This window comes from Salvelinus alpinus, chromosome 1, assembly GCF_045679555.1.
Source record: "Salvelinus alpinus chromosome 1, SLU_Salpinus.1, whole genome shotgun sequence".
Lineage (NCBI taxonomy): Eukaryota > Metazoa > Chordata > Actinopteri > Salmoniformes > Salmonidae > Salvelinus > Salvelinus alpinus.
Window position 1 is genome coordinate 8171105 of NC_092086.1, and position 26105 is coordinate 8197209.

At 45.9% G+C, this 26105-nt stretch overlaps 4 protein-coding genes and 1 long non-coding RNA gene across 6 annotated transcripts in view; 4 read left to right on the plus strand and 1 right to left on the minus strand.

Moving 5' to 3' along the window:
- The window catches only part of LOC139537693 (NLR family CARD domain-containing protein 3-like), a 426333-nt gene that overhangs the window by 284921 nt on the left and 115307 nt on the right, over positions 1–26105 (plus strand). The window contains exons 2-6 of one of the 2 annotated variants that reach the window (XM_071342099.1): positions 1535–1651; positions 2037–2121; positions 2251–2479; positions 2857–4645; positions 4930–5346. The exons of the other annotated variant lie outside the window; for it this stretch is intronic. Of the exons in view, the coding sequence (XP_071198200.1) occupies positions 1535–1651; positions 2037–2121; positions 2251–2479; positions 2857–4645; positions 4930–5119 (2410 nt within the window). The 3' untranslated portion in view covers positions 5120–5346. Of the gene's footprint in view, positions 1–1534; positions 1652–2036; positions 2122–2250; positions 2480–2856; positions 4646–4929; positions 5347–26105 lie in introns of those variants that run through there. 2 annotated transcript variants of the gene reach the window in all.
- The window catches only part of LOC139540780 (NLR family CARD domain-containing protein 3-like), a 301765-nt gene that overhangs the window by 222967 nt on the left and 52693 nt on the right, over positions 1–26105 (minus strand). The gene's annotated exons all lie outside the window — the stretch shown is intronic.
- Positions 7785–9176, plus strand: LOC139567899 (stonustoxin subunit beta-like; the record flags this gene model as incomplete). The annotated part of the gene is made up of 1 exon (XM_071389544.1): positions 7785–9176. A coding segment is annotated over one exon (561 nt), but the record flags the coding sequence as incomplete, so codon positions are not given.
- LOC139553524 (uncharacterized) lies at positions 20315–23399 on the plus strand. The gene is made up of 2 exons (XM_071366357.1): positions 20315–22459; positions 22553–23399. The coding sequence occupies exon 1, from the start codon at positions 20464–20466 to the stop codon at positions 21904–21906; it is 1443 nt and encodes a 480-aa protein (XP_071222458.1). The 5' UTR covers positions 20315–20463; the 3' UTR covers positions 21907–22459; positions 22553–23399.
- Positions 23528–24829, plus strand: LOC139570638 (uncharacterized). The gene is made up of 2 exons (XR_011674137.1): positions 23528–23738; positions 23915–24829. It is a non-coding gene; the product is annotated as an uncharacterized lncRNA (long non-coding RNA).

Genomic DNA, 26105 nt, shown 5'->3' on the forward strand with positions numbered 1-26105 from the left:
TAAAAAATTAATATTACTAATGTAACCCACTGTAAAGACTGGGTTTAGTTGATTGTGTTGCACTGCTCATGTCCGCGTCCTGGAACTGTCCGCGTCCCCGTACAGAACTGTCCGCGTCCCCGTACAGAACTGCCCGCGTCCCCGTACAGAACTGTCCGCGTCCACGTACAGAACTGTCCGCGTCCCCGTACAGAACTGTCCGCGTCCCCGTTCGGTGTGGCGCCAAGCATATTGTCCGGTTACGCGCAGAGTTGGCTGAGGTGATCTTGGGGAATAACGACGGAGTTCACTACAGTGTTGAGACACCGAAGTTTATTGTTCAATTAGTTTTTTTCTTTACGTTCAGGGACAGTATGAGTGTAGCCAGATCCTTTTCACTCTCAATCCTTGTTTCATTTTGTGGTTCACTGGATTCGTCATTTTCATTTAGACGAGGTACAGAACGACCAGCTAGCTAGCCAAGCTAGTCGGTACAGCTCGGTAAGCTAGCTAGCTACTATACCAGCAGCATCCTAGTTAACTTAGCTAACAATACATCATTCTCTCGTTGACGGATGCTGGCTACCTCTGTCCGGTTCTCCTCTCTTCACTAGATGGACGGTAACTTTAGTGTTTAAGCCCTCTGTGTCCAAGGACCAATCTTTTGAATATTATTTTCAGGGCGCCTCAATAGCAGGTATTGAACACCGGGTAAATAATCACTAGTCAGAACCTCAACCTCAGTAAACATTCATTATAAAACATCTTAATATCTGATATTGTGAGTAAACAACCTCGGAATAGAAAAGACAAGAGTGCGTCTTCCAGCCCACCAATAAATTACATCATTCAACCCTCCCGGTTAGTAAATGTACCTCAACATGCCCCCGGAGAAGGCAGAGTAACGACACCAGCCTTTTAGCGGGGCTGACTACAACGCTCGCACCGCTAAATTAATTTCGTTATTAAAAATGACACACTGCTCGCGCGCGCTAACAAGCGTCTAGAAGACAGTTCTATTTGTGACGCAGTTCGCGCTGGTTTATAGAAGCAGGTACCCACGTGCCATCTCCTCATTGGTTTATAGAAGCAGGTACCCACGTGCCATCTCCTCATTGGTTTATAGAAGCAGGTACCCACGTGCCATCTCCTCATTGGTTTATAGAAGCAGGTACCCACGTGCCATCTCCTCATTGGTTTATAGAAGCAGGTACCCACGTGCCATCTCCTCATTGGTTTATAGAAGCAGGTATCCACGTGCCATCTCCTCATTGGTTTATAGAAGCAGGTACCCACGTGCCATCTCCTCATTGGTTTATAGAAGCAGGTATCCACGTGCCATCTCCTCATTGGTTTATAGAAGCAGGTACCCACGTGCCATCTCCTCATTTAGCAAAAAAATATAAACATAACTTCTTTAATAAACAATAAAAGCTAATTTACGAACATTTCTGAAAATGGATATATAGCTTTTTGGAATGAAACTCTTCTTATGTTTCCCCATCTGAGCTCAGAGTAGATGAGAGATGTAATGTTTGTCTCTGTTGTGTTGAAGCCCAATCAAGCAGGAGAGACCAGCCTACCCTGTACCCAGCTGTGTGTCCATGAAGAGTGACTGGTCTATGGGTCCACCTCTAAACTTTAGAGAGGGAGACTTTTCTACTGAACAAAGGTAAGAAGAACTCATGGGTCATGGTCAGTGAGTTAAACAACACTGTCTCTAGTCATTTCTCCTCTCCCATTTTCCCATTTATTTTTGTTGATTTCATAATCCATAGGCTAATCTTTTTTTCCCATTTCATAGTCCTAAAACAATATTAAACAAACACAACATTCCCTCCGTGTGTGTGTGTGTGTGTGTGTGTGTGTGTGTGTGTGTGTGTGTGTGTGTGTGTGTGTGTGTGTGTGTGTGTGTGTGTGTGTGTGTGTGTGTGTGTGTGTGTGTGTGTGTGTGTGTGTGTGTGTGTGTGTGTGTGTGTGTGTGCGTGTGTGTGTGCGTGTGTGTGTGTGTGTGTACTCCCTGGATGAGGAGATGTAATCTCATGTTTTGTCCACAGAAACCAACTGGAGAGATCAGAGTCAGAGATTCTCAGTGGTCAGTCTTCCCAGAGTCATCAAACAGACCTGGCCTCCATATTCAGTGTATGTGGTCCTGTTATGTACATTTGTTTTTGTTAACCTCAAGTAAAGTTGATCTGTCAATCATTCGTTAATGTGTTAATGAGAAAGCATTTATTCTCTTGCATAACTTATTTACTTTATTTATTTCAGTTGCTTGAAGAGAAAATTATGACATTTGTGAAGAACGAGCTGAAGATGTTCAAGAGGATTCTTAGTCCAGAACTCCCAGAAGGCTTTGAGAGTCAGAAGCAGGATAAGGAAGTGGTGGATGCTGAAGATGAGAAGCAGGAGAGCAGTGCCAGAGAGGGGGCTCTGAAGATCACACTGCACGTCCTGAGGAAAATGAACCAGAAGGAGCTTGCTGACACACTGGAGAAATGTAAGATCTGTCTGCCTCATATTGAATGCTGTTTTATAACATTTAAAAGCTGTAGCTAAAGTACAGCTAAAGTAGCTGTGTAACTCAGTGATATTGTAGCAGCCTTAACACAACACCTAGTGACCTCATCAAGTAGCAGCAGGGCTGTGTTGTGGTGATTAATTTAGAGAGAGAGAACATTAATTATACCATCAATAATACCAATAATAATATAATCAGTCACACCAGTCTGTAATGCATTATGAAAACAGTTACACATTTATACAGTCAGTTAAGAGAATAAACTATAATTATTTAATCTTTATAACAGTCCTACAATACTGTAGGCATTAAAACAGACGTAATATTAATATCCTCTGTGGTATTTCTTCATTCAGATGAGCTTACTGTGATTTGCCAACGTGAACTCAAATCCAATCTGAAGAAGAAGTTTCAATGTGTGTTTGAGGGGATCGCTAAACAAGGAAACCCAACACTTCTCAATAAGATCTACACAGAGCTCTACATCACAGAGGGTGGAACAGGAGAGGTCAATAATGAACATGAGCTGAGACAGATTGAGACAACAACCAGGAAACAAGCAAGACCAGAGACTGCAATCAAATGTAACGACATCTTCAAACCCTTAACTGGACAAGACAAACCTATCAGAACTGTGCTGACAAAGGGAGTCGCTGGCATTGGAAAAACAGTCTCTGTGCAGAAGTTCATTCTGGACTGGGCTGAAGGAAAAGCAAATCAGGATGTCCAATTTGTATTTTCATTCCCTTTCCGGGAGCTGAATTTGATGAAAGGAGACAAACACACTTTCATTGAACTTCTCAATCACTTCTCAATGGAAACCAAACAATCAAGAATCTCCAACTACGACAAGTACAAAGTTCTGTTCATCTTTGATGGTCTGGATGAGTGCCGACTGCCCCTAGACTTCCAGAAGAACAAGATCTGTTGGGACGTCACAGAGTCAACCTCAGTGGATGTTCTGCTGACAAATCTCATCAAGGGAAATCTACTTCCCTCTGCTCTCCTCTGGATAACTACCCGACCTGCAGCAGCCAATAAGATCCCTTCAGAGTGTGTTCACCAGGTGACAGAGGTACGAGGGTTCAATGACCCACAGAAGGAGGAGTACTTCAGGAAGAGATTCAGTGATGACCTGGCCAGCAGAATCATCTCACACATAAAGACATCAAGGAGCCTCCACATCATGTGCCACATTCCAGTCTTCTGTTGGATTTCTGCAACAGTCCTTGAACACATGCTGGAACATAAGAGAGAAGAGATGCCCAAGACTCTGACTGAGATGTACACACACCTTGTGGTGTTTCATACCAAACAGAAGAATGAAAAGTATCTTGGGAAAGAAGAGACAGGTCCACACTGGAATAAAGAGAGCATTCTGTCACTGGGAAAACTGGCTTTTCAACAGCTTGTGAATGGCAATCTGATTTTCTATGAAGAAGACCTGAAAGAGGCTGGCATTGATGTCAATGAAGCCTCAGTGTACTCAGGATTGTGCACACAGCTCTTTAAAGAGGAATTTGGGCTGTACCAGGACAAGGTGTACTGCTTTGTTCATCTGAGCATTCAGGAGTTTCTGGCTGCTGTATATGTGTTCCTCTCATTCATCAACAACAATGAGAATCTAATGGACAAACTGCAATCAACATCCAGGAGACTTTCTGTGAGGATCAAACAAAGGCGTAAAGTTACTTTCTACAAGAGTGCTGTGGATAAATCTTTACAAAGTGAGACAGGAAACCTGGACCTTTTCCTTCGCTTCCTTCTGGGCCTCTCACTGGAGTCCAATCAGAAGCACTTACGAGGTCTACTGACAAAGACAAGAAGCAGCTCACAGAGCCATGAAGAAACAGTCAAGTACATCAAGGAGAAGATCAGGGAGAATCCCTCTCCAGAGAGGAGCATCAATCTGTTCCACTGTCTGAATGAACTGAATGACCATTCCCTAGTGGAGGAGATCCAAAGATACCTGAGCTCAGGAAGTCTCTCAGAACCCAACCTGTCACCTGCACAGTGGTCAGCTCTGGTCTTTGTGTTGCTGACTTCAGAAAAGGAGCTGGATGTGTTTGACCTGAAGAAATACTCCAGATCAGAGGAAGGTCTTCTGAGGCTGCTGCCAGTGGTCAAAGCCTCCAGAGCTGCTCTGTGAGTAAATAAAATGACATATCAGAACTAACCATCAGGAAGCATTATCCAGTTTAGAGAAAATGATGTATTATAATATGTATATAATATTATATTGAAAAATATATTAAATAAATGCATTGATTTTCACATTAGTATAACAATATGACCACATAGTTCTAGGAGATGGAAGATGAATCTATATGTTGTTTTGGATAATTAACCAAATGCATCTGCCATTGTCCTTCTACACTACTCGTTAAATTAACAGTGTGTTTGTGAAGTCATGATGATCTCTTTGTCAGGCTGTCAGGCTGTGGAGTCACAGAGGAAGGCTGTGCTTCTCTGGTCTCAGCTCTGGAGTCAAACCCCTCACACCTGAGAGAGCTGGACCTGAGTAACAATGACCTGAAGGATTCAGGAGTGGAGCTACTCTCTGCTGGACTGGGGAATCCCCACTGTAAACTGGAGACTCTGAGGTCAGTATTCCTGTAGTTGGTCAACAAGTGATAACTGTTCACCAGATCCACATGTGTTTACCAGACACACATAGTCCACACCATATGTGTTTGGACAGTGAAGCTTACAGTTTTACATTTGGTGCTATGCTCCAGCATTTTGGATTTGAGATAAAATGTTTCATATTAGGTGACAGTACAGAATGTCACCTTTTATTTATTTAAATGTAACCTATGTTTAACCAGGCAAGCCAGTTAAGAACATATTCTTATTTACAATGACAGTCTACCGGGGAACAGTGGGTAAAATGCCTTGTTCAGCGGCAGAATGACAGATTTTTACCTAGCTCGGGGATTCAATCCACCAACCTTTCGGTGAATTGCCCAACACTCTAACCACTAGTCTACCTGCCGCCTCTACACTCTAACCACTAGGTTACCTACCGCCTCTACACTCTAACCACTAGTCTACCTACCGCCTCTACACTCTAACCACTAGTCTACCTACCGCCTCTACACTCTAACCACTAGTCTACCTACCGCCCCAAAATAAGGTATTTAAAGGTATTTACATGTTTTACAGAATGTCACCTTATATTTGATGATATTCATACTTATCTGTTTCACTGTTGCACTGTTAAGAAATTAATATGATGAATAAGAAAGTTATAGAATGATCAGAATAAATCCTCTCCTGTTATTGGTGGATCCATGTTTTGTTGTTTTCTTAATCATCATCAGGATTATTTTAGTTTAGAGACAGAAGATTAATCCAGTCATCATCCACCATTCAGTTGCTTTTGGGCCAAAAACACAACCAAATGTAACATTTGATCTGAAAATCGTAAATGTTAGAGTATAGAGCCACATTTAAAATGTTAGCTTCACTGTCAAAATAGATATGGTGTGGACTGTATACTCAATACAATCTAAATCTGATACCTCACTGTCATTATAGATATGGTGTGGACTGTATACTCAATACAATCTAAATCTGATACCTCACTGTCATTATAGATATGGTGTGGACTGTATACTCAATACAATCTAAATCTGATACCTCACTGTCATTATAGATATGGTGTGGACTGTATACTCAATACAATCTAAATCTGATACCTCACTGTCATTATAGATATGGTGTGGACTGTTTACTCAATACAATCTAAATCTGATACCTCACTGTCATTATAGATATGGTGTGGACTGTATACTCAATACAATCTAAATCTGATACCTCACTGTCTGTCTTCTGACTGATACTGCTTTTTAAACTGGTCTGGTCAGTCAACTCAAATATTTGTACTATACATTTTTCTATCTGCAAGCAAAATTTCAATAATTTGTCATTTCTTATCATGATACATTCATTAATTTATGAATAGATATGGCAGGTTTCAGGACACTGATGTATCTGAAAATGTTGAATAAATATACTGCCACTATTTTCACCACCAAAGAATAGCAGTGTGATTTTAATATGATTTGACTCTTTGCAGGCTGTCAGGTTGTGGAGTCACAGAGGAAGGCTGTGCTTCTCTGGTCTCAGCTCTGAGGTCAAACCCCTCACACCTGAGAGAGCTGGACCTGAGTAACAATGACCTGAAGGATTCAGGAGTGAAGCTGCTCTCTGCTGGACTGGGGAATCCCCACTGTAAACTGGAGACTCTGAGGTCAGTATTCCTGTAGTTGGTCAACAAGTGATAACTGTTCACCAGATCCACATGTGTTTACCAGACACACATAGTCCACACCATATGTGTTTGGACAGTGGTCAGAATACTTATTGTAATCCGTGATTGATTGTAGACCCTGCCACATACGTCTCGTGTCTGAGCTGTTGAATTGCGACTTTACTTTGTCTCTATACTGACGCTTAGCTTGTTTGATTGCCTTGAGGAAGGAATAGCTACACTGTTTGTATTCGGTCATGTTTCCGGTCACCTTGACCTGATTAAAAGCAGTGGTTCGCACTTTCAGTTTTGCGCGATCAATCCACAGTTTCTGGTTGCGGTTGTAATAGTCACTGTGGGTACAATATATGATAATATGTTTAATATGATTTGACTCTTTGCAGGCTGTCAGGCTGTCTAGTCACAGAGGAAGGCTGTGCTTCTCTGGTCTCAGCTCTGAGGTCAAACCCCTCACACCTGAGAGAGCTGGACCTGAGCTACAATCACCCAGGAGACTCAGGAGTCAGACTGCTCTCTGCTGGACTGGAGGATCCACACTGCAGACTGGAGAAACTCAAGTATGTAGAGGGTTTATGTCAATGTTCATATCAGACATGTTTGACTTATCAGGCTGGTTAAGACAAACATTCTGACCACCACTTGGACAAAGTTATATGCTGACTGTGTGTGTGTGTGTGTGTGTGTGTGTGTGTGTGTGTGTCCTGTGTGTGTGTGTGTGTGTGTGTGTGTGTGTGTGTGTGTGTGTGTGTGTGTGTGTGTGTGTGTGTGTGTGTGTGTGTGTGTGTGTGTGTGTGTGTGTGTGTGTGTGTGTGTGTGTGTGTGTGTGTGTGTGTGTGTGTGTAATTAATGGGAATAAGTGTGTTTTATATTACCATACAGTATAACATATGATCATTCAACAAGTCTCAAGTTACCTTAACTTCTCCTTTTGATACCTAGAAACATCTACATTAAATGAATTAGTGAAAAGTGAGTTAACATTCTAATGTGAATGATGATGATTTCTAATATTGTGTCTGGTTTCATCCATCAGATGTCTGTGATCTCACACTGGACCCAAACACAGTAAACAGACTCCTCTCTCTGTCTGAGGAGAACAGAAAGGTGACATGGAGGAGAGAGAAGCAGCCGTATCCTGATCACCCAGAGAGATTTGAGGACCGTGGACAGGTGCTGTGTAGAGAGGGTCTGACTGGGCGCTGTTACTGGGAGGCAGAGTGGAGTGGGGGAGGGGCTGGTATAGGAGTGACATATAAAGGAATCAGCAGGAGAGGAAGGGGTGATGACTGTTGTCTTGGATGGAATGACAAGTCCTGGTGTCTGTTCTGCTCTGACAACAGTTACATTGCCTGGCACAATAATAATCACACTATCATAGACGTCCCCTCCTTCAGCTCCCACAGAGTAGGAGTGTATCTGGACTGGCCAGCCAGCACTCTGTCCTTCTATAGAGCCTCCTCTGACACACTGACCCACCTGATCACATTCACCTCCACATTCACTGAGCCCCTTTATCCAGGGTTTAGGGTTCATTATGATGAAAACTCCTCAGTGTCAATAATAACCTGACACACACACACACACACACACACACACACACACACACACACACACACACACACACACACACACACACACACACACACGTCTTCCTATAATTGTGAGGACCCAGGACCTCTTACTGTTAAAATACCAATGTGATCATTTGTTGTCTTTTATGTTGAATAACTAATTGTATAATTATATATGGACATACGCTCCATAGTTCTACAAGTATACAAGGATATATTGTACTTTTCATAATAAAACATACTTGAAACAAGAAAAGCATGTTAATTGTGAAACCAGTTTGGTTATTGATGTTACGTTTCCTCTGTCAGGTTGACGTTAACCTGCGACTGGTTGAAACATGAAACAAATATGAAATTAAAAACAAAACAATTAAATATGTGAAATTGAATTAAACAATTTGTACAACAGAGTGTTGTGATGCAGGGTCACTATAGCAACAGAGTGTTGTGATGCAGTGTCACTATAGCAACAGAGTGTTGTGATGCGGCCCCAGTACAGACCAGAGGACTGTCTTCTAGGAGAGGAACTCTGTGATGTCATCATCAGAGAGGGAGATTCTAGACACAGCTCTCAGCCTGATCTCTGCTCTCTCTCTCTCTCTGCTCTCTGCTCTATCTCTGCTCTCTCCCTCTATCTCTCAGCCTGATCTCTGCTCTCTCCCTCTCTCTGCTCTCTCTGCTCTCAATTCAATTCAATTCAATTTGCTTTATTGGCATGACGTAACAATGTACATATTGCCAAAGCTTATTTACAATGTAAAAATGAGAATCAAAATTGTCAACGGGACAACAGTAACAACAATAACCAAGGGTCAAAATAACCATACATTCAACAATAACAATAAACATACAGTAAAGAACATGTGCAGGTTGATTGGTCTGTCAGACACTGTCCCTCAACTTATGGCAGGCAGCAATGTAGTGCGCTGCCAACCCACAACTCTCTCTCTCTGATCTCTCTGTCTCTCTCTCTGCTCTCTCTGCTCTCTCTCTGCTCTCTGCTCTCTCTGCTCTCTCTCTCTCTCTGCTCTCTGCTCTCTCTCAGCTCTCTCAGCTCTCTCTCTCTCTCTGCTCTCTCTTCTCTCTGCTCTCTCTCTGCTCTCTGCTCTCTCTCAGCTCTCTCTCTGTCTCTCTCTCTGTCTCTCTCTCTGCTCTCTCTCTCTGCTCTATCTCTCTCTCTGCTCTCTCCTCTCTCTCTGCTCTCTCTCTCTCTCTGCTCTCTCTCTCTGCTCTCTCTCAGCCTGCTCTCTGCTCTCTCTCTCTCTGCTCTCTCTCTCACTCTCTCTCCGTGCTCTCTCTCTCTCCCTGCTCTCTCTCTGCTCTCTCTCTGCTCTCTCTCTCTCTCTGCTCTCTCTCTCTGCTCTCTCTCAGCCTGCTCTCTGCTCTCTCTCTGCTCTCTGCTCTCTCTCTCACTCTCTCTCCGTGCTCTCTCTCTCTCCCTGCTCTCTCTCTGCTCTCTCTCTGCTCTCTCTGCTCTCTCTCTCTCTCTGATCTCTCTGTCTCTCTCTCTGCTCTCTCTCTCTCTCTCTGCTCTCTGCTCTCTCTCTCTCTGCTCTCTCTCTCTCTCTCTCTCTCTCTCTCTCTCTCTCTATCAGCCTGCTCTCTGCTCTCTCTCTCTGCTCTCTCTCTCACTCTCTCTCCGTGCTCTCTCTCTCTCCCTGCTCTCTCTCTGCTCTCTCTCTGCTCTCTCTCTCTCTGCTCTCTCTCTCTCTGCTCTCTCTGCTCTCTCTCTGATATCTCTCTCCCTGCTCTCTCTCTGCTCTCTCCTCTCTCTCTCTCTGCTCTCTCTCTCTGCTCTCTCTCTCTGCTCTCTCTCTCTGCTCTCTCTGCTCTCTCTGTTCTCTCTCTGCTATCTCTCTCAGCCTGCTCTCTGCTCTCTCTGCTCTCTCTCTCTCTCTGCTCTCTCTGCTCTCTCTCTCTGCTCTCTCTCTCTGCTCTCTCTGCTCTCTCTGTTCTCTCTCTGCTATCTCTCTCAGCCTGCTCTCTGCTCTCTCTGCTCTCTGCTCTCTATCTCTGCTCTCTCTCTCTCTGTTCTCTCTCTGCTCTCTCTCTGCTCTCTGTGCTCTCTATCTCTGCTCCCTCTCTCTCTTTGCTCTCTCGGCTCTCTCTGCTATCTGCTCCCTCTCTCTGCTCTCTGCTTTCCCTGATCTCTCTGCTCTCTGTGCTCTCTATCTCTGCTCCCTCTCTCTCTGCTCTCTGCTCTCTCTCTGCTCTCAGCTCTCTCTCTCTCTGCTCTCTCTCTCTCTCTGCTCTCTGTGCTCTCTATCTCTGCTCCCTCTCTCTCTGCTCTATCTCTCTCTGCGCTCTCTGCTCTCTCTCTCTCTGCTCTCTCTGCTCTCTTGCTCTTTCTCTGCTCTTTCTCTGCTCTCTGTGCTCTCTGTCTTTGCTCTCTCTCTCTCTGCTCTCTCGGCTCTCTCTGCTATCTGCTCTCTCTCTCTACTCTCTCTCTCTCTGCTCCCTCTCAATTCAATTCAATTCAATTTGCTTTATTGGCATGACGTAACAATGTACATATTGCCAAAGCTTGTTTACAATGTAAAAATGAGAATCAAAATTGTCAACGGGACAACAGTAACAACAATAACCAAGGGTCAAAATAACCATACATTCAACAATAACAATAAACATACAGTAGAGTACATGTGCAGGTTGATTGGTCTGTCAGACACTGTCCCTCAACTTATGGCAGGCAGCAATGTAGTGCGCTGCCAACCCACAGCTCTCTGCGTCCTCCCCCAACAGGACGGGTAGCCTATCCTCATCAGAGAGGTCTTTGAAACCTTGAATAAGAGTTTCAAATTTGGGGAAATGACACTCTCTAATTGTTTTATATTTTTGACATTTTGTCAGGAAATGCAGCTCCGTCTCAGGTTCTGCTATTGTGCAGTGGTTGCACAGCCTTTCCTCTACAGGGAGCCAGGTTTTCCTGTGTCTACCCTTCTCAATGGCAAGGCTGTGCTCACTGAGCCTGTACTTTGTCAAGGTTTTTCTAAAGTTTTGATCAGTAACCATGGTCAAATATTTAGCCACGGTGTACTGTCGATTTAGGGCCAGATAGCACTGCATTTTGCTCTGTGCTTGTGCTTGTGTTTCCCAATAAGCAATATAGTTTTGTTTTGACTGTGTTATAATTTGGTTTATCCTGATTGATTGGATGTTCTGGTCCTGAGGCTTCAGTGTGTTAGTAGAACAGGTTTGTGAACTCAGCCCCAGGACCAGCTGGTTGAGGGGACTCTTTTCTTTGTTCAGCTCTTGGTATTGCAGGGCTTGGTAATGATATGAGAGGGGGTCACTGTATTTTAGATGTTTCCAAAACTTAATTGCTCTTTTTTGAGTTTTTATTATTAGTGGATATTTGCCTAATTCTGCCCTGCATGCATTGTTTGTAGTTTTTCTCTGGACATGTAGGAGAATCTTACAGAACTCTGCATGCAGGGTTTCAATGGGATGTTTGTCCCATTTGATGAAATCTTGTTTTGCAAGTGGACCCCACACCTCGCTGCCATAAAGTGCAATTGGTTCAATGACATATTCAATTAGTTTTAGCCAAATTTTAATAGGTATTTCAATTTGAATTTGCTCTCTCCCCCCAATCTCTCTCGCTTTTTATATCTTAACAGTGGTGCAGTTTGGACAATCACCACTTGATGTCAGTGTTAAACCAGAAGTGATGAAAACAACATCACTGCAGAGAGAGAGAGTCTAATATACTGATATACAGTTCATTCAGAAAGTATTCAGACCCCTTGACTTTTTACACATTTTGTCACGTTACAGCCTTATTCTAAAATGGATTACATTGTTTTTTCCCCTCATCAATCTACACACAATAACCCAGAATTACAAAGCAAAAACTGTTTATTTTATGTGTGCACATTTTTATTTAAAAAAAAACGTAGATATCACATTTACATAAGTATTCAGACCCTTTACTCAGTACTTTGTTGAAGCACCTTTGGCAGCGATTACAGCCTTGAGTCTTCTTGGGTATGACGCTACAAGCTTGGCACACCTGTATTTGGGGAGTTTCTCCCATTCTTCTCTGCAGATCCTCTCAAGCTGTCAGGTTGGATGGGGAGCTTTGCTGCACTGCTTTTTTCAGGTCTCTCCAGAGATGTTCGATCGGGTTCAAGTCCGGGCTTAGGATCATTGTCCTGTTGTCCAGTCTGTGTATACTATACTGGGAGGGTAGAGAGTCAGAACTGATAGAGGATCTGGAGCCCTGAGGGAAGAGAGAGAGAGGGAGGGTAGAGAGTCAGAACAGAGGGAAAGAGAGAGAGAGGGAGGGTAGAGAGTCAGAACAGAGGGAAAGAGAGAGAGGGAGGGTAGAGAGTCAGAACAGAGGGAAAGAGAGAGAGGGAGGGTAGAGAGTCAGAACAGAGGGAAAGAGAGAGAGAGGGAGGGTAGAGAGTCAGAACAGAGGGAAGAGAGAGGGAGGGTAGAGAGTCAGAACAGAGTGAAAGAGAGAGAGGGAGGGTAGAGAGTTAGAACAGAGGGAAAGAGAGAGAGAGGGAGGGTAGAGAGTCAGAACAGAGGGAAAGAGAGAGAGAGGGAGGGTAGAGAGTCAGAACAGAGGGAAAGAGAGAGAGGGAGGGTAGAGAGTCAGAACAGAGGGAAAGAGAGAGAGAGGGAGGGGAGAGAGTCAGAACAGAGGGAAAGAGAGAGAGAGGGAGGGGAGAGAGTCAGAACAGAGGGAAAGAGAGAGAGAGGGAGGGTAGAGAGTCAGAACAGAGGGAAAGAGAGAGAGAGGGAGGGTAGAGAGTCAGAACAGAGGGAAAGAGAGAGAGAGGGAGGGTAGAGAGTCAGAACAGAGGGAAAGAGAGAGAGAGGGAGGGGAGAGAGTCAGAACAGAGGGAAAGAGAGAGAGAGAGGGGGAAGAGAGTCAGAACAGAGGGAAAAAGAGAGGGAGGGAGGGAGAGAGTCAGAACAGAGGGAAAGAGAGAGAGAGAGGGAAGAGAGTCAGAACAGAGGGAAAGAGAGAGAGAGAGGGAAGAGAGTCAGAACAGAGGGAAAGAGAGAGAGAGAGGGAAGAGAGTCAGAACAGAGGGAAAGAGAGAGAGAGGGAGGGAGAGAGTCAGAACAGAGGGAAAGAGAGAGAGAGGGAAGAGAGTCAGAACAGAGGGAAAGAGAGAGAGAGGGAGGGAGAGAGTCAGAACAGAGGGAAAGAGAGAGAGAGGGAGGGTAGAGAGTCAGAACAGAGGGAAAGAGAGGGAGAGGGAAGGGAGAGAGTCAGAACAGAGGGAAGAGAGAGAGAGGGAGGGTAGAGTTAGAACAGAGGGAAAGAGAGAGAGAGAGAGGGAGAGAGTCAGAACTGCTTCAAGGTTCTAAAGTTGGTCATGATGTTTCTCTAAAACACAGAACACTAAAGTTGGTCATGATGTTTCTCTGAAACACAGAACACTAAAGTTGGTCATGATGTTTCTCTAAAACACAGAACACTAAAGTTGGTCATGATGTTTCTCTAAAACACAGAAGACTAAAGTTGGTCATGATGTTTCTCTAAAACACAGAAGACTAAAGTTGGTCATGATGTTTCTCTAAAACAGTAAAGACTAAAGTTGGTCATGATGTTTCTCTGAAACACAGAACACTAAAGTTGGTCATGATGTTTCTCTAAAACAGTAAACACTAAAGTTGGTCATGATGTTTCTCTGAAACACAGAACACTAAAGTTGGTCATGATGTTTCTCTAAAACAGTAAAGACTAAAGTTGGTCATGATGTTTCTCTGAAACACAGAACACTAAAGTTGGTCATAAGCAGAGGTCTAGCAGAGCCAACGTGCAGTTGTATATTTCAACAAGCTGTTCCTGTGTCACATACCGAATAGCCGATACCATGAATGTCCTTTACAAGAAAAGACTCAGCTACATAGATGCTGCCAAGATGAAGATGTTGGACCATATTGCAGATGTTCTCTTTGCACAAAGGAGGCTAAACAATGGAGAGTTGGAAAGTATCCAGTCTATAGGAGGTACTCATGACAAGGCCCGGGCCCTGATTGACACTGCCAGAAGTAAGGGAGGTATTACTAGTAATAGCTTGATGGCAACATGGGACAATTACCCTGGATCATCCTCAGTAGGTAATGGTAATGTTATGTCACCTAAGGAAATAGTCTCCATTTTTGGGGACAATATAACCCGTGATGATATTGAGAAGATGAAGTTTGTTATGAGCGAGATAGAGATCACGCATCGACACCGCATCAGTGGACCTGGAATATGTGACAGATAGAACCGGGTTAGCAGATGTTATGGCATTACGGAGCTGCAGCACGGGCAGGGTTGAACACCCTGCTCAAGAAAATCGGTCGCAATGACCTGGTGAAGCCAGTCAAAGACAGTGACTGTACTCACACCTCAAGTCAGCTACAACCTGTGGCCTTCGCTACACGCGGCAAGGTTATCAATAAACATCAAGGTGACAGAGAAGGTGTTGAATATACTTTGCCACCTTGACAGAGGACAGTTGAAAAGATTCATATGGACATTGAAACTACCAAGCAGCACGGCGGAGCTTATCAGAAACACCAACTGACCTGCAAAAAGTGCTGAAGGAACATGTTCAACATGACCGGTTACCTGGATACCATTTACAAAACACGGAGGGAAATGAACCAAAACAGCCTGGCAGACCAGTTGAAAACGTACATAGCCGGCCTCAGTCCCTAGGATATGTAGTCAATGATAAACTGTTTTTACTACACTGAACAGTATTAGTTCTATAAATGTGCCATTGCAAAATGTCTGTAACGGTAATCCTCTTCCTCTTCAACCGAAGAGGAGGAGTAGTGATCGAACCAAGGCGCAGCGTAGTGAAATGACATGATTTATTGAACACGACGGAAAAACAAACTAAACTTGCATAAACAAACAAAACAAATAAACGATGCAGACAGACCTGAACGACGAACTTACATATAACGTGAAGAACGCAATGAACAGGAACAGACTACATAAAACGAACAAACCGCAAACAGTCCCGTATGGTGCAAACATATACACAGACACAGGAGACAACCACCCACAACGAACACTGTGAAAACACCTACCTAAATATGACTCTTAATTAGAGGAACGCCAAACACCTGCCTCTAATTAAGAGCCATACCAGGCAACCCATAAACCAACATAGAAACAGAAAACATAGAATGCCGACCCAAACTCACGTCCTGACCAACTAACACATATAACAAACTAACAGAAATAGGTCAGGAACGTGACATAACCCCCCCCATAAGGTGCGAACTCCGGGCGCACCAGCACAAAGTCTAGGGGAGGGTCTGGGTGGGCATCTGACCACGGTGGTGGCTCAGGCTCCGGGCGAGGTCCCCACCCCACCATAGTCAATCCCAGCTTCCATCTCCCCCTATGAATGTCCACCCTCATCTTACCCCCACAAAATCCTCTTGGTAACATCAACAACAGGGGCAGCACCGGGACAGAGGGATAGATCAAGACAGAGGGATAGCTCAAGACAGAGGGATAGATCAGGATATAGAGGTAGCTCAGGATAGAGAGGGAGATCAGGATAGAGGGGCAACTCCGGACTGAAAGGCAGCTCCGGACAGAGAGACAGCTCTGGACTGAGGCGCAGTTCTGGGTAAATAGCCGCTCCGGGCTAAGGGACAGCTCATGACTGGCTAATGGCTCTGGACGCTCATGGCTGGCTGACGGCTCTCGACGCTCATGGCTGGCTGACGGCTCTCGACGCTCATGGCTGGCTGACGGCTCTCGACGCTCATGGCTGGCTGACGGCTCTCGACGCTCATGGCTCGCTGACGGCTCTCGACGCTCATGGCTCGCTGACGGCTCTGGACGCTCATGGCTCGCTGACGGTTCTGGACGCTCATGGCTGGCTGAAGGCTCTGGACGCTCATGGCTCACTGACGGCTCTGGCAGATCCTGTCTGGTTGGCGGCTCTGGCAGATCCTGTCTGGTTGGCGGCTCTGGCAGATCCTGTCTGGTTGGCGGCTCTGGCAGATCCTGTCTGGTTGGCGGCTCTGGCAGATCCTGTCTGGTTGGCGGCTCTGGCAGATCCTGACTGATAACTGGCTCTAGCGGCTCCTGACTGACTATCGGCTCTGACGGCTCGGGACAGACGGGCGGCTCTAATGGCTCAGGACAGACGGATGGCTCAGACGGCGCTGGGGAGACGGATGGCTCAGATGGCGCTGCGGAGACGGATGGCTCAGACTGCACCTGTCTGGCGGAAGGCTCTGGCTGCTCCTGTCTGGCGGAAGGCTCTGTAGGCTCATGGCAGACGGGCAGCTTTGCAGGCTCATGGCAGACAGGCAGTTCATGCGCCGTTGGGCAGACGGCAGACTCTGGCCGGCTGAGACGCACTGTAGGCTTGGTGCGTGGTGCCGTAACTGGAGGCACCTGACTGAGGACACGCACTTCAAGCCTAGTGCGGGGAGCAGGGACAGGGCACACTGAACTCTCAAAGCGTGCTGTATTCCTGGTGCGTGGTACCGGCACTGGTGGCACCGGGCTGAGTGCACGCACATCAGGACGAGTACGGGGAGAAACAACAGTGTGCACAGGACTTAGGAGACGCACATGAGGCTTAGTGCGTGTTGCCGGAACTGGAGGCACCGAACTGGATACACGCACCATAGGAAGAGTGCGTGGAGGAGGAACAGGGCTCTGGAAACGCACTGGAAGCCTGGTGCGTGGTGTAGGCACTGGTGGTACTGGGCTGGGGCGGGGAGGTAGCGCCGGAAATACCGGACCGTGCAGGCGTACTGGCTCTCTTGAGCACTGAGCCTGCCCAACCTTACCTGGTTGAATGGTCCCCGTCGCCCTGCCAGTGCGGCGAGGTGGAATAGCCCGCACTGGGTTATGCAGGCGAACCGGGGACACCATGCGTAAGGCTGGTGCCATGTAAGCCGGCCCGAGGAGACGCACTGGAGACCAGACGCGTTGAGCCGGCCTCATGACACCTGGCTCAATGCCCAATCTAGCCCTACCAGTGCGGGGAGGTGGAATAACCCGCACCGGGCTATGAACACGTACAGGAGACACCGTGCGCTCTACTGCGTAACACGGTGTCTGCCCGTACTCCCGCTCTCCACGGTTAGCCTGGGAAGTGGGCGCAGGTCTCCTACCTGCCCTTGGCCCACTACCTCTTAGCCCCCCCCAAGAAATTTTTGGGTGTTACTCACAGGCTTTTCGGGCTTCCGTGCAAGACGCGTCCCCTCATAACGCCGGTTCCTCTCTCTCTTTTCCTCCGCTCTCCGAACTGCCTCCAGCTGTTCCCATGGACGGTGATTCACTTTAGCCCATGGTCCTTCTCCGTTAAATACTTGCTCCCAACTCCACAAGTCCTGTATACTCTCCCGTTGCTCGAAATTACGCTGCTTGGTTCTGGATTGGTGGGTGGTTCTGTAACGGTAATCCTCTTCCTCTTCAACCGAAGAGGAGGAGTAGTGATCGAACCAAGGCGCAGCGTAGTGAAATGACATGATTTATTGAACACGACGGAAAAACAAACTAAACTTGCATAAACAAACAAAACAAATAAACGATGCAGACAGACCTGAACGACGAACTTACATATAACGTGAAGAACGCAATGAACAGGAACAGACTACATAAAACGAACAAACCGCAAACAGTCCCGTATGGTGCAAACATATACACAGACACAGGAGACAACCACCCACAACGAACCCTGTGAAAACACCTACCTAAATATGACTCTTAATTAGAGGAACGCCAAACACCTGCCTCTAATTAAGAGCCATACCAGGCAACCCATAAACCAACATAGAAACAGAAAACATAGAATGCCCACCCAAACTCACGTCCTGACCAACTAACACATATAACAAACTAAAAGAAATAGGTCAGGAACGTGACAATGTCTCTATTGAGCTATAGCTTGGTGATATGTACCACTGCTTTGTTTTGTGATAAACTGGTCAATAAACCCGAGTGACAACAATGTATACTGTGCATGTCTCTACACACACAAACGGGCTGAGTAGAGTACAACTTTCATTATAGTGAAGTACAGCCTTTTTGTAATTACACTTTGTACCAGTAACAACATCCAAATATTTTACCTGCCAACAAATAAATGATGTTATTCCTGGTTGTTTCAGTTACTCAGTGGCAGTAGTAGGATTATGGTGTTATTCCTGGTTGTTTCAGTTACTCAGTGGCAGTAGTAGGATTATGGTGTTATTCCTGGTTGTTTCAGTTACTCAGTGGCAGTAGTAGGATTATGGTGTTATTCCTGGTTGTTCCAGTTACTCAGTGGCAGTAGTGGGATTATGGTGTTATTCCTGGTTGTTTCAGTTACTCAGTGACAGTAGTAGGATTATGGTGTTATTCCTGGTTGTTTCAGTTACTCAGTGGCAGTAGTAGGATTATGGTGTTATTCCTGGTTGTTTCAGTTACTCAGTGGCAGTAGTAGGATTATGGTGTTATTCCTGGTTGTTCCAGTTACTCAGTGGCAGTAGTAGGATTATGGTGTTATTGCTGGTTGTTTCAGTTACTCAGTGGCAGTAGTAGGATTATGGTGTTATTCCTGGTTGTTTCAGTTACTCAGTGGCAGTAGTAGGATTATGGTGTTATTCCTGGTTGTTTCAGTTACTCAGTGGCAGTAGTAGGATTATGGTGTTATTCCTGGTTGTTTCAGTTACTCAGTGACAGTAGTAGGATTATGGTGTTATTCCTGGTTGTTTCAGTTACTCAGTGGCAGTAGTAGGATTATGGTGTTATTCCTGGTTGTTTCAGTTACTCAGTGGCAGTAGTAGGATTATGGTGTTATTCCTGGTTGTTCCAGTTACTCAGTGGCAGTAGTAGGATTATGGTGTTATTGCTGGTTGTTTCAGTTACTCAGTGGCAGTAGTAGGATTATGGTGTTATTCCTGGTTGTTTCAGTTACTCAGTGGCAGTAGTAGGATTATGGTGTTATTCCTGGTTGTTTCAGTTACTCAGTGGCAGTAGTAGGATTATGGTGTAATTACTGCACTTACCTGATATCTTGATACTGTTTTAATAGACCTGTGACCATTTATTTGTAGAGTCATCATTATCACTTACCATCATTTAAATGTGTAACCGGTAGACACTTTCTAATGTTCCCATGCAGGTCGCCTTTTATGTATCTGTTCACAGCGAAAATGTGCTGGATGAACAAACATGCCTTATAGATAAGGTTACCTTGTTTACACCAGATCGTGTTTGGGTGGCACGGCAACAGGTCCAAAGTCAATCAGCTACTAACAGCTCCCACCTTAGACTCCCAAACAGAAAAGCTTGTTATTCTGTAGTTGACATAGCTAATAGAATGACCTATCTGGTGTGGATGTTTGCTCACCATGGAGATAGCAGTAGCTGGGTGAATCATTCACACTTGGACAGTCTGAGCTTCATTGACATAACAGCTGAAACCCCCCCGGCGTTGGATGTTCCGAGCCCCATATACATAACAGTGGTTGGACGATCTACCTTGGTGTTGGAGCCCCATATACATAACAGTGGTTGGACGATCTACCTTGGTGTTGGAGCCCCATATACATAACAGTGGTTGGACGATCTACCTTGGTGTTGGAGCCCCATATACATAACAGTGGTTGGACGATCTACCTTGGTGTTGGAGCCCCATATACATAACAGTGGTTGGACGATCTACCTTGCTCTGGGTGTTGGAGCCCCATGGAGATAACATTAGTTGGGTGAGTCATCTGTACTTGGAAAGTGTGAGTTTCATCTGCATAACAGCGGTTGGAAGACCCAGCTGCGGCCGGAGGTGTCAGCTCTGGTGAAGCGAGTCAAAGCAGCATGGCGGAGCTTATCAGAAACGCAACTGACGTTGCAAAAAGTGCTGAAGGAACATGTTCAACATGACCAGTTACCTGTGCAGTGGTTGGATACTTAGGTTGACACCTAAGCAGTGAAACAGGAAAGATACATATAGTCTAACTGATGACACATTGTGGTGATTTCTTCAAATGGCCTTGAAGCTTTTAGGAGGAGCCTCAGCTACATATATAAGATTAGTTACACAGACAGTAGAAAATTCAGTGTATATTTGCAGCTGAACCATGAACATGGTGTGAAGTACTTTACAAAACAACAAGAATTAGAAACAAAAGATAGAATGTCACATGACGTTTATTCTGTCACCGAAGACCAAGGGTTACAATGGACCGCCAACTCGGTACAACAAACGGCCACAAAACGTTTGTCATGCTCCTACTACAGCAAAGGTGAAACGCCGTATACCTCCGGAATGGATCCCTGTGAAGGACAACCTGCCAAAACAAAACGCAAGACTGGTGAGAGACACGGACATCATGACAATGTCAGCAGCCGGCCCCAGCCCACCAGGGGCAGCAGTCGGTCCCACCCCCCAAGGGACAGCGTCGGGGCCCAGTCTCCCAGGGACCACAGCCGAGCTCACACCACCAGCGGCAGCAGAGACATGACCCATAGTTCTGTCAACCGTAGGCGAAGCAAAGAACCCAATACAGGCCTTAATGCTCAAAGGTTGTGTCCCGAAGTCTCCTGTAGCAGCGGCCGCAATGGTGGTCTTGGTAGCAGCGTCACATCAGCAAAGATTGGCAGATATGAAAACAGGTTTGCTTCACAAAGCCGCAGCATGCCTAGATCACATAGACCGTCCACTGGCCCACATCAGAAACCTGTGACTGTGGACAATATTAAGAAGAGATCGGTCGACATGTCCTACAATCAGCCTGGTTCTCAGTCGAGCGTTAAAAGTGGTTGCAGAAAGAGGGCCTGGATGTTCAACAGGAGACCAAACAACAGTGAAGAAGTAGACAATAGCACATCAGCGGTTCTACACCATGTCACAGCTACCAATGAGGAGGCTAACCTACCTAGAGAACCCGGTGCAGATGATAGCGGAGATGATAGCGGAGATGAAAGCGATGACTCCAGCAGTGGAATCAGGGCTAAAGTACCTACAGAACCCGGTACAGATGATAGCGGAGATGAAAGCGATGACTCCAGCAGTGGAATCAGGGCTAAAGTACCTACAGAACCTGGTACAGATGATAGCGGAGATGAAAGCAACACAAGTTCCTCCAGTGACTCTGTTCACACTAGCGATGATGACAAGGAGGACTGTCACAATTCTGTACCCAAACATGTCGCGGAAAGGGTATCCTCTCCAGTCAAACATAGTGTACCTATCAAACAAAACAGTACCAGAGTGGCTGGAGTCCAACAAGACCCTGATACTGAACCATGTGTATCTGCTGAGCCAGAGTACCAGTATACAGAGGATGCTGCCTGTTCTGGGACGGTATGCACTGTGCCTAATTCCCACACCACAGATGACACAGAGCCTGTGTCGGCCCCAGCCGGGGCGACCTCTGATGAGACGCAGACCCAGGAGCCAGACTCTGATGAGACTCAGGCCAATGATGTAGTGTCTGCTGAGACTGTGTCTGCAGAGACTCAGACCCCAGACTCTGATGAGACTCAGGCCAATGATGTAGTGTCTGCTGAGACTGTGTCTGAGACACAGACCGAGGAGCCAGACTCTGATGAGACTCAGACCAAGGAGCCAGACTGATGAGACTCAGACCAAGGAGCCAGACTGATGAGACTCAGACCAAGGAGCCAGACTCTGATGAGACTCAGACCAAGGAGCCAGACTGATGAGACTCAGACCAAGGAGCCAGACTCTGATGAGACTCAGACCAAGGAGCCAGACTGATGAGACTCAGACCAAGGAGCCAGACTGATGAGACTCAGACCAAGGAGCCAGACTCTGATGAGACTCAGACCAAGGAGCCAGACTCTGATGAGACTCAGACCAAGGAGGTAGTGTCTGCTGTACCCAAGCCCCAGTCTACAACTGAACCATCGTTCCAACAACCTATTGGTGAAACATGTGAAATGTCTCACAATGTGCCTGAATGTAGAGTTGACCATGCAATTGTATTAGCTGCGCCTGGGTATCAAGATAGGGCTGATGAAGTTGTCTCTGCGACAGAGCACGTAAACAGGGCCGGATGTGCTACCTCAAAGGAGCTTCAGACTGCCGTGGATAGCATCACAGCCATGTCTGGGTGTGATACATCAGAGGAGGTTACTGCTGCCCTGGATAGCATGACATGTGTCACGTAAGTGTAACTATCACACACATTGTGTTATTACTGAATAGTAATCTATTGCCTTTGGGTAGAGGGGTGACTTGTTTCCGCCTTGTGTTACAGGGGTACCGAGAGAGCTCCGGATGATATGCTAACCGATGTGGAATATGCAAACGCCTTTCAAGAGAGTGAAGTGTCCCAAGCATCCGAGCCACATTTCAGTAGGCCACAGTGGAACGTTGACTCTTGTCCAGGTTCAATATTTTCTGCTACAACCGATCCCCTTCCCACTATGAAACCACCTTCAAGCGCCATCTCTAATGTGGTAACCCAGCCTACAGATGTGGAACTCAGCACCTTCAACGCCTGTATTGGTGACATGGCCCCTCTCGGGTACCCAGACAACTCCATGGCTGCTCTTGAGAGGGTCTGTGGTGAATATGTCTTTCAACAACAACAGCCGGCACAGCCTCTAGAGCCCCAGCAGGTTGAGGTGCATCTGGAAACGTTTCATCAAGTGCCGCAGCAGGAGGCCCGGGTCCTACATCCCCAACAACCAGCATCTCAAGTGCCTGAAACTCCACAGCAGACTGTTGATATACGAGGGTTCAACGTGTGCAAACCCAAGCCAGTGACATCTTTACAGTCGCAAAGGACATTGTTCCCCACACCACCACAATCCGAAGCAGCTGTCACCTATGAAGAATCCGTGCCTGGTCCCAGCCGATATAACCTGTACAGCGACGGGGCTACCGTGTCGTCCATTGCGATGATAATCCCTGTGATGAAACAGTTGATTATATGCGCCACGTGTAAAAAGAAGTTCAACAGAGCGTTCATCTGTAACAACTACTTGATTCAGCTGAACAGGCCCGTGCAATGTGCTTGGGGCTGTGTATTGTGCAGACTGTGTTACAGTGAACAAAGTGGTTGTCGCCTACACAATATATCGTCCACAAGGAGAGAGAGAGAGAGAGAGAGAGAGAGAGAGAGAGAGAGAGAGAGAGAGTGAGAGAGAGAGAGAGAGAGAGGGGGGAGATAGAGGAGAGAGAGAGCGAGAGATAGAGAGAGAGAGAGAGAGAGAGAGACAGAGAGAGAGAGATAGAGAGACAGAGAGAGATAAATAGAGAGAGAGATACCACTCTAAGCACCACACCCTTGCCAATTTTCCCTGCTCTGGAGAATGTAGGAGACTGGGATCTGGAACTCAACATAGATGATAAGTTCAAGACTGACAAGGAGGTCAACGTCCATGTGCAGCTGATTATGAATGAGGAGCAATCCTCTGGAGTTGACACCCTGCCAAGAGGTATGTATATTACCATGTGCAGCTGATTATGAATGAGGACCAATCCTCTGGAGTTGACACCCTGCCAAGAGGTATGTATATTTCCATGTATAGATATATCTGTCTATGTCTATGTTATACTACAATGACGAGCCCTGATCATGTAGCTGGACTGACAGTGTTCTCTTCCCACGCAGCGTTCAACCATCTCATCACAGTGAATGACACCATGTCCTTCAGGTACTGGGTAAGCAAAGCAATGCCAGAAGAGGTGGCCTACAGATATGTCTGTATCCCTCATGTACCTGGGTTCTGGGATCACGTTGTGGTGGGAACCCGTCCCCTTCCCAGAACGGAGAAGCTGATCGGACCCGATGACTCCTTACCGAGATTGTTCAATGTGTCACTTGGGTCCTACAGGTTTCATTGGTGCTGTTTTGTCTTGAAGAAACCGATCATTTTGACTATGTGGTGCACTTTGTTGCCCAGGAGAGGGCAGTCTAAGGTAGTCACAGTTGTTGACAACACACTGAGAAACCTCACCTCGAGCATAGAGTTTAGAAGAATGGTATTCTATCTTTGTAGGTGGTTTACAGCTCAGTACGTGTCACCACAAGACAGGCGGCTTAACCTTGTGTTAGATTGTAAACCCAGTGAAGGTGCTACTTTGGTCCATGTCATAGCTTTGTTGGCTTCCAGGATTGGGATGGAAACAGTAACACCTCACCTGGCCCAGCAACGGACCAAAGATGATAGTAATTACTGTTTCAATGGCAGGAATGCCAACAGCATGTTCACATTCCCCTCAGACGGTAATTCGGGAGGTAATTACATCGATATTGTTGAGGAGTTTAGCTCCTACCACAACAGTGGCGATGATGGTATTGGTCTCACTCACATGTCCACAACCACAGAGTGTTACAGCTTCCTTTAAAGTAGAGCAATGATGTTTGTATATTGTTACCAATTTCATGTTCTCAATTTCACGTGTGTACGATTTTATACCTTACTTTAATTGACCATATTACACCTGGGTAATGTGTATACCCTTTTGTATCAGCCAACCTTATATATCTATTGCCTTGAAATAAAATATGTCTTGCATATACATATATCTTGGTTGTGTTTATTTGAAAGATGACAGCGACACCACATTTTGAAAGACAATTGATGTGACAGTAATTGAGAATGAACTGCCTATGATCGGGTGCACATCTATGTGGATTACTCAGTAGACACTGGTTCTGTGTTGCATTCCCAGCCTTAGTTCTACACGGCCAGGGTCCGTTATCACCGCCAGAGGAATCAGAAGCTAGTTCATTCAGCACAGGGATCTATCTGTGTACTGTCTATTTAGAACTTACAAAGGAAGGTGCTACTCGCCTCCCTATGTCAGTGATCCTGCTGGTGTTTCCATGTGATAGGGTAGTGGGGTATATGGTGTCTAGCCAATGGCCCGTGTGATGTCTTACTACCAACCATGTGCTAGTGACAGTTCCACATCAATTCCATGTAGACATTGTGCTATAGCCACAGATATGTTTTTTACTTTAATGGCATTGATATATCTAACAGATTACATACAAAACATCCAAAGTAATCAAACACTTAGTAGACATAGGGAACTTTTAACTGTGAAAAGGTGACAACATGTTGTTATACTACATCCCCTTCAGTTATAGCTTTCGTTCTACTGTATTCGCGGTATGCGTCCTGAACGCTCACTCTAGTGACTGGTTCTCTCATATCGTCCAGATCCCTTTGAACAGCCAGGGTTAACACCTGCCTGTTGATGTAGGCCGAGGCGTTCAGTTGCAGTCCCACATTGTCAGAGAGAGTCTTTACTGCACCAATTAACCTCCGTACATCCAGTCTTCCCCGGAGCGCTCCTAGTAGATAACGGAGGTCTGCCCTCTCCATCTGCGTGGAAATCAGTTCTTTCTTGAACTTGTTGTACTCCTTCTGTTCCCCTATCGCTGAAGTCATAGATTCTTTGAGCAGGGCTATGTTGACATCTAAGCTTGCTATGGACCTCGAAACAGTGTTTATTGATCTGTCAACAGCGGCCTCTTCTTTCTTCCTAATCAGGGTTAGCTTATTCTCTTGTTCCATGGGGTCCATGTACAGAGAGGTGAAGAAATTTACTCCGCATGACAGTACGAAATCGGCCAATGCGCACACTCCCCGGGCTATGTTGCGTGAAAGACCGCTACTGCGCATCCTTGCCTCAATGAACCGTGGTTGTAATGAGTAAGCTATGTTTATTACTAGCAACCATTTCCCATGGTACTGCGAGGGTCCATTCAACACTGGAGGTGTCGAGAGTACCGGGTGCTCTCGAATATCCTGTTAAATATGGGGTTGATTAAGAGAGAGGTGGTCGGCATG